At 34.9% G+C, this 17,440-nt stretch overlaps 1 protein-coding gene across 1 annotated transcript in view; it reads right to left on the minus strand.

The window, feature by feature from the left end:
• Nucleotides 1–17,440, minus strand: part of LOC107708111 (matrilin-4-like) — a 24,117-nt gene continuing 6,677 nt past the window's right edge. The window contains exons 2-15 of the mRNA XM_016512258.1: nucleotides 14,994–15,109; nucleotides 12,463–13,026; nucleotides 11,041–11,163; nucleotides 10,831–10,953; nucleotides 9,987–10,109; nucleotides 9,589–9,711; nucleotides 8,361–8,483; nucleotides 6,994–7,116; nucleotides 6,248–6,370; nucleotides 4,832–4,954; nucleotides 4,192–4,605; nucleotides 3,252–3,404; nucleotides 2,844–2,948; nucleotides 1–848 (exon numbers count right to left, since the gene is read on the minus strand). Of these exons, the coding sequence (XP_016367744.1) occupies nucleotides 790–848; nucleotides 2,844–2,948; nucleotides 3,252–3,404; nucleotides 4,192–4,605; nucleotides 4,832–4,954; nucleotides 6,248–6,370; nucleotides 6,994–7,116; nucleotides 8,361–8,483; nucleotides 9,589–9,711; nucleotides 9,987–10,109; nucleotides 10,831–10,953; nucleotides 11,041–11,163; nucleotides 12,463–13,026; nucleotides 14,994–15,066 (2,352 nt within the window). The 5' untranslated portion in view covers nucleotides 15,067–15,109 and the 3' untranslated portion in view covers nucleotides 1–789. The remainder of the gene's footprint in view (nucleotides 849–2,843; nucleotides 2,949–3,251; nucleotides 3,405–4,191; nucleotides 4,606–4,831; nucleotides 4,955–6,247; nucleotides 6,371–6,993; nucleotides 7,117–8,360; nucleotides 8,484–9,588; nucleotides 9,712–9,986; nucleotides 10,110–10,830; nucleotides 10,954–11,040; nucleotides 11,164–12,462; nucleotides 13,027–14,993; nucleotides 15,110–17,440) is intronic.

Below are 17,440 nucleotides of genomic sequence, written 5' to 3' on the forward strand. Positions count from 1 at the left end.
TTATTAGGAAATACAATAGAAAAAGTACAAGAACTCACATATAAGAGCCTTATAATGGGGCCTTTTTTGCAAACGTCAAGAAAACATAAAAACCTGAGGCCAGAGTACTCTGAGGTATCATAACTGGATTCTGTATTCAATAACAATAATAAAAAACTACAATCTTAATGGGCACTTGTACACATTACCCTGTTTACATAATTTTAAAATCGCATTTTAGTGTTAACAAACCATTCAGGCCACATTGCAGTCCAGTTAAACAGTTAACAATTATCAGACATGTTCCTCTGACTATTTCAAATATTCATGCACAACAGGCAACAGCTTTGGTAATGTAAGTGAGTGGATGTGTTTGTCTCTTTTGGAATCAGTACTAATGATTCTAAAACTGTATAACAGAACAATTTGTAACTAATTGCTTTTTTTTTGGTAATATATTTGTGAATAAAGGTTTTAGAGATCCACGTTCACATATTGTGCATAAATTTGGTGCCAAAAACATTGCAAACATGATAAAGATGAGAATATTTCAGAGTGGTACCAAACACTTAATTTCCCTTTTTAGTGTATAAATGCTAATATCAAATTTGCTATAAATACATACCTCTCTATAAATCATACAATACAGATCATGTATAAATAGGGAACAATATCAGCCATGTCCAAAAATGGCACCGGAAATAGTGGGCCTCATGCATCAGGCGTCTGCACCTGCAGATCTTGTGATTATGCTACCCTTCATACCCAGCGGGCCCCGTCCTCATCCACGCTGTTGTGTGAAGTGCTTTCTCATTTTCTTGTGAGCAACTGGCTCTCCAGAACTTCCAGTCGCTTGGTCATAGCTGACAGTGAAACACAGTTAAGGAAATATACTTTAAAAATTATCAATCATCCATACTACTTTTCTCTAATTTTCTACTGTTTTAGGCATTAAATATATTCAAACTAGATTGCCATATATATATATATATATATATATATATATTCAGACTAGACATGCAAACCTCATTGCTACAAGTCTAGTGTGTTCTAGGTAGAGCAAATTACTGCAAATTGAATCTCTATGCGTGCATTTACTGATATTAAAATGATCACAAGTTACATATCAAAGTCTAATCATTAACTCTGAGTATGAGCGATAAAGTGCTGCAGGGATGACGTGTTTTTGTAGGCCAAAACTGAGAAATGATTTTGCATTTTAGCACTTCCAGTTCCACCGTCCTGGAGTCAGTGGGTTTTTTGAATGGGTTTTATTCTATGACATAAAATACATCAGAAATACCCCCTTGTGAATTAAATTTTTTTTTTAAAGAGGTGGCTAAATGGGACTACAGAGGATGTTGGGGATATCACATCAAACAGGCCCACACGGAAATTTAATATATGACTTACATATGGCAATATCACTCTTGATATAGGACAATATGTTACCTATAAGGCACACGTACATTCTCTGATGGGTTAAAGATATACGTTTATAACATATATATATATAAAAAAAGTCAAATTTGTATATGTATGTTAACAATATCTATATATGAGTTTTTATGTTATTATATGTAGCAATCATGTCAACAATATATACTTATGAAACTTTATTAAAACAACACATATACAAAATATCAGTGTTTATATGTTTATGCAATCCATTTTTAAAATGCATCTCTATCTTTGATATTTACTGATATATTGATTTTTATATTTACTTTGAAATGTATAATATCAAAATGTATTGATGGGTTTTATCATGTGCATGATGTATTACAACATACACATAAACATACATATTTGTATCGGCTAGATATATATGTTAATATATGAAATTGTACCGATTTCTAATAAGTTTCATACTTATTTGTACAACATATGACAATATAATCACGCTCTAGCAAACAATTCTAACTCAAACTTTCAGGGAAAATTTTTGAATTAAGACTGAAAGAGTTGTTCGTTTATAGCCTATGTTTAATTCATAAAAAAATTCATAAAAGTTGTGTTCATTTGTGGAGATGATCATGATGAACAAAACAAGAATCAAACTTTTGTTGGTCACAGAGCTTATTTTCTGCAATAATCCAAAAGCCAATGGAAAAATCCTTTTGGGTTTTTATTGAAGGAACCAGAGTAATGCGAATTTTTAGGTTGGCCTACAAAAATACATCATCACTGCAGCACTGATTTACATATTTGCATGCAAAAAGTAAATGACAGTGGCCTTTTGGCATCTCTGATGAGAAAATTATGAGAAGATGATGTGGGAATTAGCTTGTGAATTGCATCGCTTGAGCAAAAGAGCTCAAAGTGTCTAAGCAATGCACTCTAACCACTAGATCCAACTGTAAATGACTCCTATCAGCAAGATCTGTACTTAAACTACAATGAGAATCAAGAAGCAACATCCTTCCTTTGTAATCTCATCAAATTCTAGTTAAATGGATCCAGTGGAGACGTGCATCTGCATTTAGCAGTTCAGAAAAATCTGTTTCTGGCCTCAGACGTGGGACAAGGGCTCTTTTGAGCTTTGATGAATGATGCTGAGTGAGAGATCTGAAACAAAGAGCCATTGAAGTGTGTGGTCACAGAGGTTTATGTGAGAAGCCAAACCAGAGGGGCCAGTCTGGAACAGATCAGACCAACGGACACAATGTGGGCTCTTTCTGTACAGAGGGGCTTCTGTTAAACCCCTTAGCTTGTTGTAATAATGCGTTAATCTTCAGGTTATACCGGAGAAAGTTTGGAGTTGGATGAGTTACACTGCAATGTTGCACGGTGTAGTAAGTTGCATGTGCTGAAAAGAAAGCATATTGTTTCTAAAGGATCTGTACTGAATATATAAAGGATATGTTTCTGGTTGAGCTGGTCTAGGGTGGACATCGTAACCTGCTGGAACTCCACTAGATTTTCACAAGCGCAGGGGTCCTTGACCTCGATCTCTCCTTGACTCTCAGCTGAAAAATGATGCATTTAATGAGTGCGAATGAAATAAATAACCAATATTCATTAAAAATAATTTCACTAAATTTGCATTTATGCATTTGGCAGAAATGCAAATTTGCATGGAATGCTTTTTATAAGGAATATATAGCCTGTATAGGATACTCATTAGCACCTCCTTAGGTAAGCTTTGCATGTGCATGTTTACCTCAGGCTCGAGATGACGCTATTGAACAAAATACTGTGCAGTTGTGTCTGCCATCTAATAAAGATGATTCATGTACAGTATGTAAGTGTTCTCAGTCTTTCAAACACACCTGCACAGACATTGAGTTTGAGGTTCTCGGCGATCTGGCTGATGGCAGTGAAGTCGGCGGTGTAGAAGAAGTGTTTTTCCATAGGCTCAGAGGCAATCTCTCTCAGCTCATCCTCCACGGCTTTACCCACACCAACAGCGTACATGGTGATACCTGGAACAAGACACACATCAAAAGTTGCACTTTTCATGAAATGAGTAGAATTTCTTTTTCTTTTTCAGTAAAAAGCTAAGTGAGAAGTGCTTAACTATATTCGTTTTATATGAGGTTTGAGATTTGGAATATCTGACTCCATAAAAACACACACACACACACATTTTATCTAATTTTGTTTAATCTTTTCTAGCAATAAATCAGTAAAATTATATATATAAAAAATATATAACTTTTTAAAAATGTAATAAATTTTAATATTTCTATAAAATATATATTTACAATAAAAACTAAATGTTAGAAATATTTTTATTTTAAAAACGATTACTTTTATTACACAGGTATTGTCTTACGCTAGTTCGAGTACAAATTTAGATTTTTAAAATTTTGTTTATATGTATTACAGACTAATATGCTCCAAATTATAAAATGAATAGATCTTTAATACGTATAAATAAAACATTTAAAATCTGATATTATTTAAAATCTACTATGAATCTAATATGATTACATTAAAAACAATTTATCTCATTTCTTTCAAACTTTTCTAGCAATAATATTTAAAAAATAAAAATAAAATATTTACAATCAAACTAAAAGTTGAAAAGCTAGACTAGTCTAAATTTAGATTTGTTTTTAATTTTGATAAATTAAAGAAAAATATTATTCATTTCTAAAATTATTATTTTTATTACAAAGCAATTTTCTGTGTATTTATTACTAAAGCTTAAAGTTTATGTTGTCTGTGACTGTAACACTTTTATTTTTGGCCCCTAAATAACAATACCTGTTTCCTTGGCCTTCTTGGCCCACTCTTGAATATCATCCTGTGATCGTCCATCAGTAAAGACAAGGCCGACCCGTGGGATGTTCTTCTCAGCAGGACGGGCTCCATCAGCCTCAGAGAAGCTGTTCTCCACCATGTGTTTGAGAGCCAAGCCTGTCATGGTCCCCTTCTCCATGTACTCCACATTCATCACAGCCTTTCTGATCTCTTCTTTTGTCTGATACATGCTGAGCGGAAACTCTGTCCGCACTCGGCTTGAGTACTGGACGAGACCCACACGTGTTCCTTTAGGGGAGACATCCAGCTGATCCACCACCTGGTTAACAAACTGCTTGACAAGCTCGAAATTCTGTGGCCGCACACTCTTGGAACCGTCGATGAGGAGGACCAGGTCGATGTTGGAGGATCGACAGGCTTGGAGAGAGCAAGAGAAATGAACAACCAACCATGCATTTCAAAACATTTTGTTCTATTAGCAGAGAAGGTGGGGCATTTTTTGTATTTTCAAAGGGGTCTAATTTTGTGCCACAAAATTTTGTGTCAAACTATACTTTGTAGCTTTAGGAATTTCCCCTTTTAAAACAAAGTTTAGGATAATCTCAGCTGTAATAAGGGTCGTCTGAATGAAAGCGTGCATTACTTCCGCAGGTCTTGCCGTCGTCCTGTAGCACATGGCCCTCAGGACATATACAGTGGTATGATCCCGGAGTGCTCACACACTGGTATTCACAACCATGTTCGACTGTGTTACACAAGTTATCCGCTGCAGAAGACATAAACATAAAGAGCATAAAAAAACCACAATGAAAATAAACATGAAACGGATTCATAAGGTGAGCCAGAAAAGGAACATAATTTTAATATTATAATAAAATTAATTCTTTTCTTCAGCAAGGATGCATTAAATTGATCAACTGTGACAGTAAAGACATTTATATTTCCACAAAAAATATTAAGCAGCACAACTGTTTTCAACTTAATAATGTTATGCACAAAGTCAGAATACTAGAATGATTTCTGAAGGATCATGTGACACTGAAGACTGGAGTAATGATGCTGAAAATTCAGCTTTGACATCACAGGAATAAATTATAGTTTAAAATATATTCAAATAGAAAATTGTAACAATATTTAAAAAATGTTTTTACTATATTTTTGATCAAATTAATGCAGCCTTGGTGAGCTAAAGAGACATTAAAACCGACCCCAAAACCGGAATAGTAGTGTTGCATCTGTTTGCAAGCTTTTCTTTGATAAGACAAAAAACAAATCAAAACAAAACCATCAAATTACATTTTCCAGACACTGTAATAGTGTTTATCAGATTTATGCACAATTTCAAGAAATGTGCTTGACACCAATTTGCTATAAATATGTTCAAGAAAAACGATATAAATGTGAATGAAATGTAATTTCTGCTATAAATTTCATTGGTAGCTGAAAGCGGAAATCTGGTGAAGGAATGACTTGGCTCTTTAAAGCAAATGTCCAGAGCCTTTAGGTAAACTTAACAAAAGATAAACGACACACTTGATATTTTTGGCCTTTCCAGCTGTTCAAGGCCAAGGTCTGGGAAGGCCATCAGGCTTAAAGAGGGGGCGCTCACTTCCGAGCCAGCTGATTTTGGACAGTTTTAAAGAGTTTAGGCCAAGATAACCATACAGTGTTAAGCAATTCGAGCACAGTTTGGGAACTGAATATCTTTATGGGGTGGATTAATCGGATAATCAACTTGGAAGATCAGTAAATCATACTGTATCTTATCACAAATGTTGTGAAAGCCAAAAAACCTGAATGATCATTTGAAAAGTAAATGTTTTGCTCTTGAAAATCACGCAATAAAACCACGTCAATATGCACTAAGCTAATTCTACCACTGCTTTTTAAACTATTATTTTTTGCAATTGTTTGTGAAAACCTACTAATTCTTATCTTTGCACCTTCAACTAAGAAAAGAGGCAATATTTTAATATATAAAACACTTTAATCCACTCTAATGCAGTCATTATAGCAGAACAGGAAGACTTTTAGCACCTGTCAGGAGCTTCATACATACACTGGCAGGTCTTTCCATCCTCCTGAAGAGTGTATCCCTCATTGCAGCGACAGTAGAAGCCATTGAGCACACTAACACAGTGATGATCACAACTGTGATTCCCAAATGAACAGTAATCAATCACTAAGAGACAAAAACAAAGGCAATGGTGTTTTAGTATAAGCCAACAGAAATCATTCTAATATGCTGATTTGCTGCTCAAGAATCATTCCTGATTATTAGCAACATTGAAACAGTTGTGCTGCTTCATATTTTTGTGGAAACTGATATATTTTTAAGATTCTTTGCTGAATAGAAAGTTCAAAGGAAAAATAAATATTTTGTAGATGTCTTTACTATCACTTTAAATAAATTCAATGCATCCTTGCTGAATAAAAATATTGTCTTTAAAAAAATATATTCTTTTGAACGGTAGTGTATACCTTACCTCAGGGGTGCCCAAACTCGGTCCTGGAGGGCCGTTGTCCTGAAGAGTTTAGCTCCAACACACCTGAACCAGCTAATCAAGCTCTTACTAGACATACTAGAAACTTGAAGGCAGGTGTGTTGAGGCAAGTTGGAGCTAAACTCTGCAGGACACCGGCCCTCCAGGACCGAGTTTGGGCAGCCCTGCCTTACCTTATCAATTTTATTTTTTACTCTGAAGCGGAAATGGGCTTCCATAAAAGCTAACAAAAGAAAGTAACAAAAGAAAGTTGTGCATAATAGTACATGAGTGTGGAGTTTGATATGTCGCCCTCACTAACTTGTGCAGGTCTTCAGGTCATCATTGAGCGAGTATCCTTCATTACAGCGGCAGTTAAAGCCTTTGAGCACACTCACACACACGTGCTCGCAGCTATCATTCCCAAATGAGCAGTAGTCGATCACTGGAACAGGCAGAAAGAAGCAGAGAAGCTCAAAATCTGGAGTAAGACGAGCAGCCAAAGTAGTTGGCAAAGAGAAAAATGTTTTGTAAGAGGAAGAAGCATAGAAAGGAAACTTGTAAAAATGCTATTATGTTTATTTTTCTACTGAGATTTTATAGATTTTTTTTTAGTTAAGCATGGATTCATAAAGGATATTGAATACTTTGCTTTTGTACTTAAAGGGGTCATATGATGTTGCTAAAAAGAACATTATTTTGTGTATTTGGTGTAATGAAATGTGTTTATGCAGTTTAAGGTTAAAAAAACACATTATTTTCCACATACTGTACATTATTGTTTCTCCTCTATGCCCCGCCTTTCTGAAACGCGTCGATTTTTACAAAGCTCATCAGTCTGAAAAAGCGAGGTGTGCTGTGATTGGCCAGCTATCCAATGTGTTGTGATTGGCCGAATAGAGCAGTAGTCGATCACTGGAACAGGCAGAAAGAAGCAGAGAAGCTCAAAATCTGGAGTAAGACGAGCAGCCAAAGTAGTTGGCAAAGAGCAAAAGTTTTTGTGAGAGGAAGAAGCATAGAAAGGAAACTTGTAAAAATGCTATCACATTTATTTTTTTACTGAGACGTGGTTGTTTCATGGATTTGGAGTAAAGAATTGACTTACTGGATTCATAAAGGATATTAAATATTTTGGTTTTGTACTTAAGTATCAAATTAGGGTTATGGATATTTTGTGAGCATATGTATGTATGTACGTTGAGTTTAAACGTGGCCTTCACTAACTTGTACAGGTCTTCATGTCATCATTGAGTGAGTATCCATCATTACAAACGCATTGAAAGCCTTTCAGGACACTCACACACTGGTGCTCGCAGCTATCATTCCCAAAAGAGCAGTGATCAATCACTAAATATGGATTAGATGGATTTAAAGAACATGACCAAACAGGATAAACATTTTTTCTTTTATATTAATGTTATAATTCAGGTATTTTCTCAGTTCTTTATCATGAATATGGCAGAGAACTTCTCTTGGGCCATCACAAATAACACATCTCTTATTGGGGCCATTTGGACCAAGTCTGTTGGAGTTTTAATTCAGAAACCCTTGAACATTGGAAATACTCCACCATTTAGAAACGTGATTACAAGTTAAGCAATGGATGGCCCAAATATTGATGCTAAACAACTGAGGAAAAAAGTATGGAAATGACATAAGCGAAAGCATCGATTGTGAGCCTTCACTAACTTGTACAGGTCTTCTTGTCATCATTGAGTGAGTATCCATCATTACAGCGGCAGTTAAAGCCATTGAGGACACTCACACACTCGTGCTCGCAGCTATCATTCCCAAATGAGCAGTAGTCGATCACTGGAACAGGCAAAGAACAGTGAGAAAAGCTTTGGCAAAGCAGGAAGAGCAAAACCACATCAAACTAAAATACAAGCTGTTTATCTTGTTTCAGAACAGTTAAGCTGCTAAAACTACATGCATGTATCTAGCAGTGCTTGGCTAGCTTAAATCAGCAACGCTAACTTCATTCAGCAGCATGACAGTAGCTTAAACAGTGTATTTTTCCAGTAACAAGCTAGTTGTGCTAACAAATAGCAGTGTAGCAGGAAAAATGCTAAATCACAGTTTTGTGCCAGATAACTCCTAATAGCTGAGTTAGCTACTTTTTGCAAGTAGCTTGTAGCATATTTAACAAATAGTAGCTTGTACAGTACTTGTATTAATTTACTGCAGCTTGCTGTTAGTCACAAAAAACATGCTATTTGTGCTAAATCACAGATTTTAAGGTATTACTTACAAATGGTTTTGTGCCAGATAACTATTTTTGTTAGCCTTAACTGAGCTAGCTACTTTTTGCTAGTAGCATAGCTAGCTTGTGCAGTGCTTTTATTAATTTGAAATGTAGCTTGCTAAGCAGTTATAAGTAAAAAGTTACTTGTGCTAACAAATAGCAGTACAGCATGGTAAAAATGCTAAATCACATTTTTTTAAAGATGCTACATTGCTTACAACTGTTTTTGTGCTAGTTAACTACTAATAATATACTTAACAGATACTTTTTGCTTGCAGCTTTAAAGTAGCTACCCCATACTGCTTATAAACCAAAAACGCTCAACTAGTTGGCTATGTTTTTACTATTTACTATAAAAACTGTACAGAACAAGAAGCTCAAACACTAAAACACTCTGTTTTGTTCAGTGGCTTGACAGATAAACCAGCTGGTCACAGGAGGAAACGGATAGATAAGTAGCGCTAGTGTGTTTTATAGCAGCATATGCGGCCAAGCGGATGCTGTAATGACATTGCAAACTTTCTCTTTGCATTAGAAACTGTTCCATGTGTTTGAAAAATGTTAGTTAGGAGAATGTCTTGAGTCTGGCATTTAATTATAGGCTTGTAGTGTTTTGGGTATTCGTGAGTCCTCCGTATTTGAATTATGTGTGTATCCGTGGCCCTCACTAACTTGTGCACGTTGTTTCATCCTCATTGAGTGTGTATCCTTCACGGCAGTGGCAATAAAAGCTCTGAAGCATGCTCACACACTCGTGCTCACAGCTATCATTTCCAAATGAACAGTAGTCAATCACTGAAACAGGCAGACAGAAGCATGAGACTTTGGTGATGGTAAAACACAAGCAAAATTCATCGCTGCATATTTAAGTTTGCATTTGGCGATACTATAGCATACAGCTACTATGCAAACATCCAAGAAATGTTGGTTTATTATTTTCTGCTTGTTTTACATCACCTCCTCTGTATTAATGTTATATACTGAAGGGAATACTATTGCAATACTACACAGCATATACTTTTTTATATTTTAAAAAGCATTGCAAGTTGCAGGGAATTGCTCTCACTAACTTGTGCAGGTTTTCAGGTCATCGTTGAGTGAGTATCCTTCGTTACAGCGACAATTAAAGCCATTGAGCACACTCACACACTGATGCTCGCAGCTATCATTCCCAAATGAGCAGTAGTCAATCACTGGAACAGGCAGAGAACGGTGAGAGAAGATTTTGGGTGAGTAATCAGGTGTTAAAGACCCCATGAAATCTGGACTGGATTTTCTGGATGTTAGTCCATGTCTACTCATTTTAAAGCCATATATAGGCTAGTGTACTTCCTTCTTCAATCAGTGTTTTTATAGTTATCTGACTGAAGAGTAAAAGACTGAAAATGAAAGAAATTTAAGCTAAATCAAAATATTAATACATACTGTAATAGTATTTAAATAACAATAAAGTAAAGATGGCTTCAATGGAAAAATATGTTAGGAGAGGAAAAACGCTCATCAAGTAATTTCATTGGATCTTTAAGTTTGCATTACACAAGTAAGCATACTATGTGCTGAGGCACAATATACTGTGCTGTACAATGGCAGAGCAGGTGTATATTTAGTATACAGTATGTTCCTTTGGCTATGTTCAGAATGGAATACTAGTGTATACACTGCTGCATACTGCATATACTGTATACTGTAATTTTGGCAAACACAGTTTAGATATTTCATGCATACAGAATATTTGCATACTGTATTCAGTATACATAATGCATACTGCTAAAATAGTATGAATAGTATGGTAGTACACTATTCCGAACATAACCTTTGTCTGTATACTCTATGAAACATATAAGTTAATGTCATTTTTACAATTTACACTTCAGTCAAATTGTTATGCAGATATCACTATTGTGTGTCACTAACTTTTGCAGGTTCTCTTGTCATCGTTGAGTGTGTATCCTGTTTTACAGTCGCATGTGAACGACCCGGGTGAAGCGATACAGATCTGCTCACAATCATGCTTCCCTTCAGCACAAAGATCAATGGCTGCAAAGCAAACACACACCTGTTGAGCACCGCTGGAATGATAATTGTGACATATTTCTATGATGTGTCATTTGTAAGGCTACACACGTGTGCAGGTCTTGCCGTCCTCGTTGAGCGTGTATCCAGGCAGACAGAGACAGTGGTAGGAGCCAGGCGAGCTCTCACAGATGTGCTCACAGCCGTGATCTGATTCCAGACACAAGTCCATCCCTGCAAATCCAACGCATATATGAGTACTGAGAAAGCAAGAAAAGCTAAATCATAGTGTCCACTGGATGTAAAAGAAACAGTATTCATGTGCTTACAGTCAACATAAGATTTCAGCAAGCTCAAAGGACAATGTGAACCAATGAGAGCATTCAAACAGTGTTTACAGGTTTTATTTTGTTTTGACTTTTGACAAAAATGTCTTTTAAATGAGTCAAAATCTTTATTTTTATTCCATTTTACTCTCAATTTTTTTGACAAAATAATAAAGAATAAAAATGAAGACTATGATTAATTAGCTATATTTATGATTAAATAATTGTAAAATATTTAAGAAAGAATGGAATGCTTTATTTTTTATTTTTTAATTATTATTTATGATTATTTTATATATTTAATTACATTATAAATGTATACAGGATTGTACTTTTTTAAAGAACTTAATACTTTTATTCAGCAAGAATGCATTACATTTATTAATTTTTTTATAAATACTGTAATAGTATTTAAATAACAATAAAATAAAGATGGCTTCAATGGAAAAATATGTTATGTATAATTGTAAAATATTTTAGAAATAATGGAATGCTTTATTTTTATTTTTTTATGATTATTTATGATTATTTTATATATTTAATTACATTATAAATGTATACAGGATTGTTCAAAAGTTCTTTTTAAGAACTTAATACTTTTATTCAGCAAGAATGCATTAAATTGATCATTAAATTAATCAAAGGTGATGGTAAAGGCATTTATAAAGACATAAAAGATTTCTATTTCAAATAAATGCTGTTCTTTTGAACTTTCCATTCATCATAGATTATTATTTTATAAAAAATGTATCACGGTTTCCAAAAAATTATATTAAGCAGCACAACTTTATGATAATAAACAGAAATGTTTCTTTTTATTCTTTTTATTTTATTTTTTATTCACTAAATCAGCATTAGAATGATTTCTGAAGGATCATGTGACACTGAAGACTGGAGTACACTAATATTGTGAAATACTATTACAATGCACTGCAGCTTGTTTGCACGCAGAGGAATGCACACGCATGAGGGTGAGTAATTAATGACAGAATTTTTATTTTTGGGTGAACTACCCCTCTAACAGACCCTAAACTTTTTGAATGGTAGCTTACATCCTTTGTTATTTCTAAGAAGAAATTGCACCTTTGAGTTGAGGTTTGAGGTTCAAACCTTTTAGAAAAGATTCCAAAAAAGTTGAAAAGTTCAACTTTTATGTCTAGATCCTTTCACTACTGTGGAGCATATATCAAATGGAGGAACACTTTACCACAAAGCTTGTCTTGAAACTGAAGTCCAAACTGGTGAATGAGGTCAAAACTCTCCACCAGGAACACGTGATCCTCAAATGGTGGAGACGCCAGAGCTCGCAGTGAGGTCATATCAGCCCTGGCGACACCAATGGCATAGATCTCAATCCCAGACTCCCTTGCAGCTGCCGCCACTTCAGCCACGCGGTCCTGAGGGCGACCGTCTGTCACGATAACGGCTACGTGGGGAACGTTGGGACGGGCGCCTTCTTCGGCAGAGAAGGCTACATTCATAGCATAGCGGATGGCCAGGCCGGTCATAGTGCCCTGTGCCAATGGAATGATCTCGTTGATGGCTTTGACCATCTGCGCAGTCTTACTGAAGGCTTTGAGGGAGAACACATTCTGGACTTGACTGGAGTATTGGACCACTCCAACTCTTGTAGCTTCTAGGCCAATGTCCAGCTCATGGATGATGTCTATCATGAACTTGCGCATTGTCTCAAACTCATGGGGACGAACGCTGCGCGAGCCGTCGATGATGAACACAAGGTCGACCGGGCCAGATTTACACTTCGGTTCAGCTGTAAAAAATTTTTAAAACATATAATGACAATACTGATTCAGTCTAAAGCTACAAGTAAATAAGTACACTAGGTTCTTTACTGGCATTGATGGTTCCATAAAGAACCATTAACATCCATGGAAACTTTCCATTGCACAAAAGCTTCTTTATAGTGGAAAAAGGTTCTGCAGATTATTTAAAATGTTGTTCAAAACTAACTTCTTTTAAGAACTGTTTAATGAAAAGTCCTTTGAGAACCAAATAATGGTTCTTACACTATCATAAATAAAGGTTCTTTACTGGCATAGATGGTTCTTTGGAGAACCTTTAACATCCATGAAACCTTTCAATCGCACAAAAAGTTCTTTATATTATTAAAATGTTCTTCACACTAAGAAAAAAAATGGTTCTTTTAAGAACTGTTCACTAAAAGGTTCTTTGGAAACCAAAAAAATGGTTCTTCTATGGCATTTCTGCAAAAACAACTCCTGGAACCTTTATGTTTATAAGTGTACAGTGTTTTCCAAAATAAGTGCCATGTTTCACTGAAATTTGAAAGTGTTGAAAACCTCACAACAGACATGGAAGCTAAAATTTAAAAACAGACCACTCAAATCTTAATGAAGAGGACAATTTGGCATATTTCCAAACCAAAAATGGTCTGTTCTAACAGTGTTACAGGTGCAAATAAAATGCATCTGAAAACCATTCACAAAACCATTGAAATTCAAGAGACATTTAGAAACCTAACACTCAAAATGTGAAGTCAATTTTCTTTTTCAGCCCCATCTCATATTAATAATTTTGCATATTGGGCCTATGTAGTTCATGCTTATATAACATTTTGGTTTAGATTTGCATGTATAATCTGAATCCTGAAGCAGTTGAGAACTACAGATCTAGTAGTTGATAAAAAAACAAATCTTCAATGGTCGTCTGGTTTGCCAATTTTTTAAAACATATAATGACAATACTGATTCAGTCTAAAGCTACAAGTAAATAAGTACACTAGGTTCTTTACTGGCATTGATGGTTCCATAAAGAACCATTAACATCCATGGAAACTTTCCATTGCACAAAAGCTTCTTTATAGTGGAAAAAGGTTCTGCAGATTATTTAAAATGTTGTTCAAAACTAACTTCTTTTAAGAACTGTTTAATGAAAAGTCCTTTGAGAACCAAATAATGGTTCTTACACTATCATAAATAAAGGTTCTTTACTGGCATAGATGGTTCTTTGGAGAACCTTTAACATCCATGAAACCTTTCAATCGCACAAAAAGTTCTTTATATTATTAAAATGTTCTTCACACTAAGAAAAAAAATGGTTCTTTTAAGAACTGTTCACTAAAAGGTTCTTTGGAAACCAAAAAAATGGTTCTTCTATGGCATTTCTGCAAAAACAACTCCTGGAACCTTTATGTTTATAAGTGTACAGTGTTTTCCAAAATAAGTGCCATGTTTCACTGAAATTTGAAAGTGTTGAAAACCTCACAACAGACATGGAAGCTAAAATTTAAAAACAGACCACTCAAATCTTAATGAAGAGGACAATTTGGCATATTTCCAAACCAAAAATGGTCTGTTCTAACAGTGTTACAGGTGCAAATAAAATGCATCTGAAAACCATTCACAAAACCATTGAAATTCAAGAGACATTTAGAAACCTAACACTCAAAATGTGAAGTCAATTTTCTTTTTCAGCCCCATCTCATATTAATAATTTTGCATATTGGGCCTATGTAGTTCATGCTTATATAACATTTTGGTTTAGATTTGCATGTATAATCTGAATCCTGAAGCAGTTGAGAACTACAGATCTAGTAGTTGATAAAAAAACAAATCTTCAATGGTCGTCTGGTTTGCCAATAACAACACAATTATGCCACCACTAAATGCTTAGTGTAATCGACAGACTCTGAGGTAGAGTCTACTTCCCTTACTGCCAAGATTGATTTATTAGTGTTATGACGGCGGTTTAACCAACCTGATTTAGGCCTTGCTTCCGTCGCAGCCATTATGGCTATTAGCACACCAATATACACCAACGCACGTGTCATGTTTCGTCGACAAAGGACAATCTTGCCGCAAAAATCCCAATGGCTGTAGATGGAGAAGAGAAAGAAAGAGAAAAATTGCAGGTCAAGGGAAATCTGTGATTTAAAGGCAGCCATACATTCCAGTCTGAGCTCGCAATAAAACGGCGACACCAAACAGATGGTCCACAGCAGCAGCTCTAAACAGGCCATTAACATGGAAGAGTTCATAGACTTTTGGGCCGATCACATCACCAGAGGCACCGAGTTCAAATGCTGTGTGAAGTAACTGCTGGAAAATAACAGCGTCTGGGACATTGGCATTGTAAACGGCGTGCTGTCAGTCACTTTGACTTTCACAAAGGGATTTGCTTCTCCAAAGGCCTGATAAGGGTTATCACTATCAGAGGGCTACAGGACGGAGGAGTGTGTCATGGTTTGGCATGAATTTTTACTGTCTTTGAACTCAGCAGATAAACAGCCAGACAGATTAGTGCTGTGCTGCTTTTCTATCTGCTATTCAATTATTTCAGCTGTATACACGTTGCAGTTGAAGCTGATATGCTTACAGGCATAATTAATTCAAAAGTCTGTCATCATTTATCTACGCTCATGTCATTTCACGCCGCAAAAGGTACAATAAAAGTTGTCTATATGACATATCCACTATATTGCAAATATATATGCAACTTCTGAGGTGAAATGTAAGCTTAACACAAGGATAGACCCCAATTTAACCCATTAAACTGATTAAACTGGGAATGCATTAAACTGATCAAGGCAGTAATGACATTTATAATGTTACAATAAGATTTCTATTTCAAATAATTCACAGTTTCTATAACATATAAAGCAGCACAACTGTTTTAAACATTGACAATAATAAGAAATGTTTCTTGAGCAGCAAATCAGCATATTAGAATGATTTCTGAAGGATCATGTGACACTGAAGACTGGAGTAATTAAATAAATTAAATAAATACATTACAATTTAAATAAATTACAATTTAAAATATATTAAAATAGAAAATAGTTATTTTAAATTGTAACAATATTTCTCAATTTTACTGTTTTTACTGTAAGTTTGATCAAATAAATGTAGCGTTGGAACATTAAAAAATCTTATCGACCCCAAACTTTTTCAACCGTAATATACGTTACACTTTTGATGTGAACACTCTCAATTGTTAACGTGGTTGCCAAAAAATGTGCACTTCTACATATTCAGACTTGCCTCATTGTGAAAGCAATCAAAGGAGGTCAGCATCACTGACATATAATTAAATATATCCAGAAACACAAGAGATGTAAAATGAAATAATTTTGGTCTGTTTTTCTATAGTATGGCTTCAAAAGACTTGGGATATAGTATTAAATCCTCTATTTTATGGTACTTTTTTGTCATTTTTCTTTTTTTTTTGTCATTTTGGAAGATAAAAATCAAACAGATTTGAAATATAACATGGGTAAGCAAATAATGACAGAATGTTCATTTCAGGGTAAATTAACCTCTTTCAAATTAAAAAATGAAAAAGGGAAAAGATGTCACACATGCATCCCTACACTGTAAAAAAAAATCCATAAAATTTACGGTAAGCTGTGGTTGCCGGAATTTTACCGTTAAAAAATACGGTAGCAACAGTTTAGGTTTTACGGTTTTAACTTAAATTTACAGTTAAATACCGTAATTTCATTAACTGATATAATGTTAATATACCAACCTATTGAAGTACTGAAATCTGTTTTGTACCTTTGTAATACAATGATAACCACCAAATGTAGGTGGTGATGAGAAAATCACATGATGAACCAAAGCCCATCACAAGCAGCTTTTAAATAATAAAATATATAGAAGGTGCACAGTGTCATTCACACAAACACCAAACACCATCATGGTAACACACATGAAACTGAAATAATGCAATAAACATTCATTTAACAACATTAGGTGTAACACACAACCCTAATATACAAAACTGAAGAAGAAACAGTTATTTCAACAAAAAAAAACATCAAGTTTGAAATGTAACGCAGGGAATTCTGGGAATGTCAATTTACGGTTATTCACTGTAAATTATACAGTATTTTTCACTTCCAAAAACGGTATACTACCGTAAAATTAATGTCCAATACATGTAATGTCCAATACAGTTTTTCACCGTATATAGTAGGGGAATTTACCGTTAACCATTTAACAGGTTTTTACTGTAGCATTTTTACAGTCTTTTACCATTAAATTCACGGTCATTTTTTACAGTGAATATATGCGATACTATGAACAAAGTTATGAACTCAAAAGCCCATCAATGGTCATATGATGGTGTGTGGTAACACATTCATCTCTTGCCCTTTAAAGAAGTCAAGGACTATCTTCATACTTTGAAACCAGGCAAAGTAT

This window comes from Sinocyclocheilus rhinocerous, unplaced genomic scaffold (genome assembly GCF_001515625.1).
Source record: "Sinocyclocheilus rhinocerous isolate Xijiao unplaced genomic scaffold, SAMN03320098_v1.1 scaffold113, whole genome shotgun sequence".
NCBI classification, from domain to species: domain Eukaryota; kingdom Metazoa; phylum Chordata; class Actinopteri; order Cypriniformes; family Cyprinidae; genus Sinocyclocheilus; species Sinocyclocheilus rhinocerous.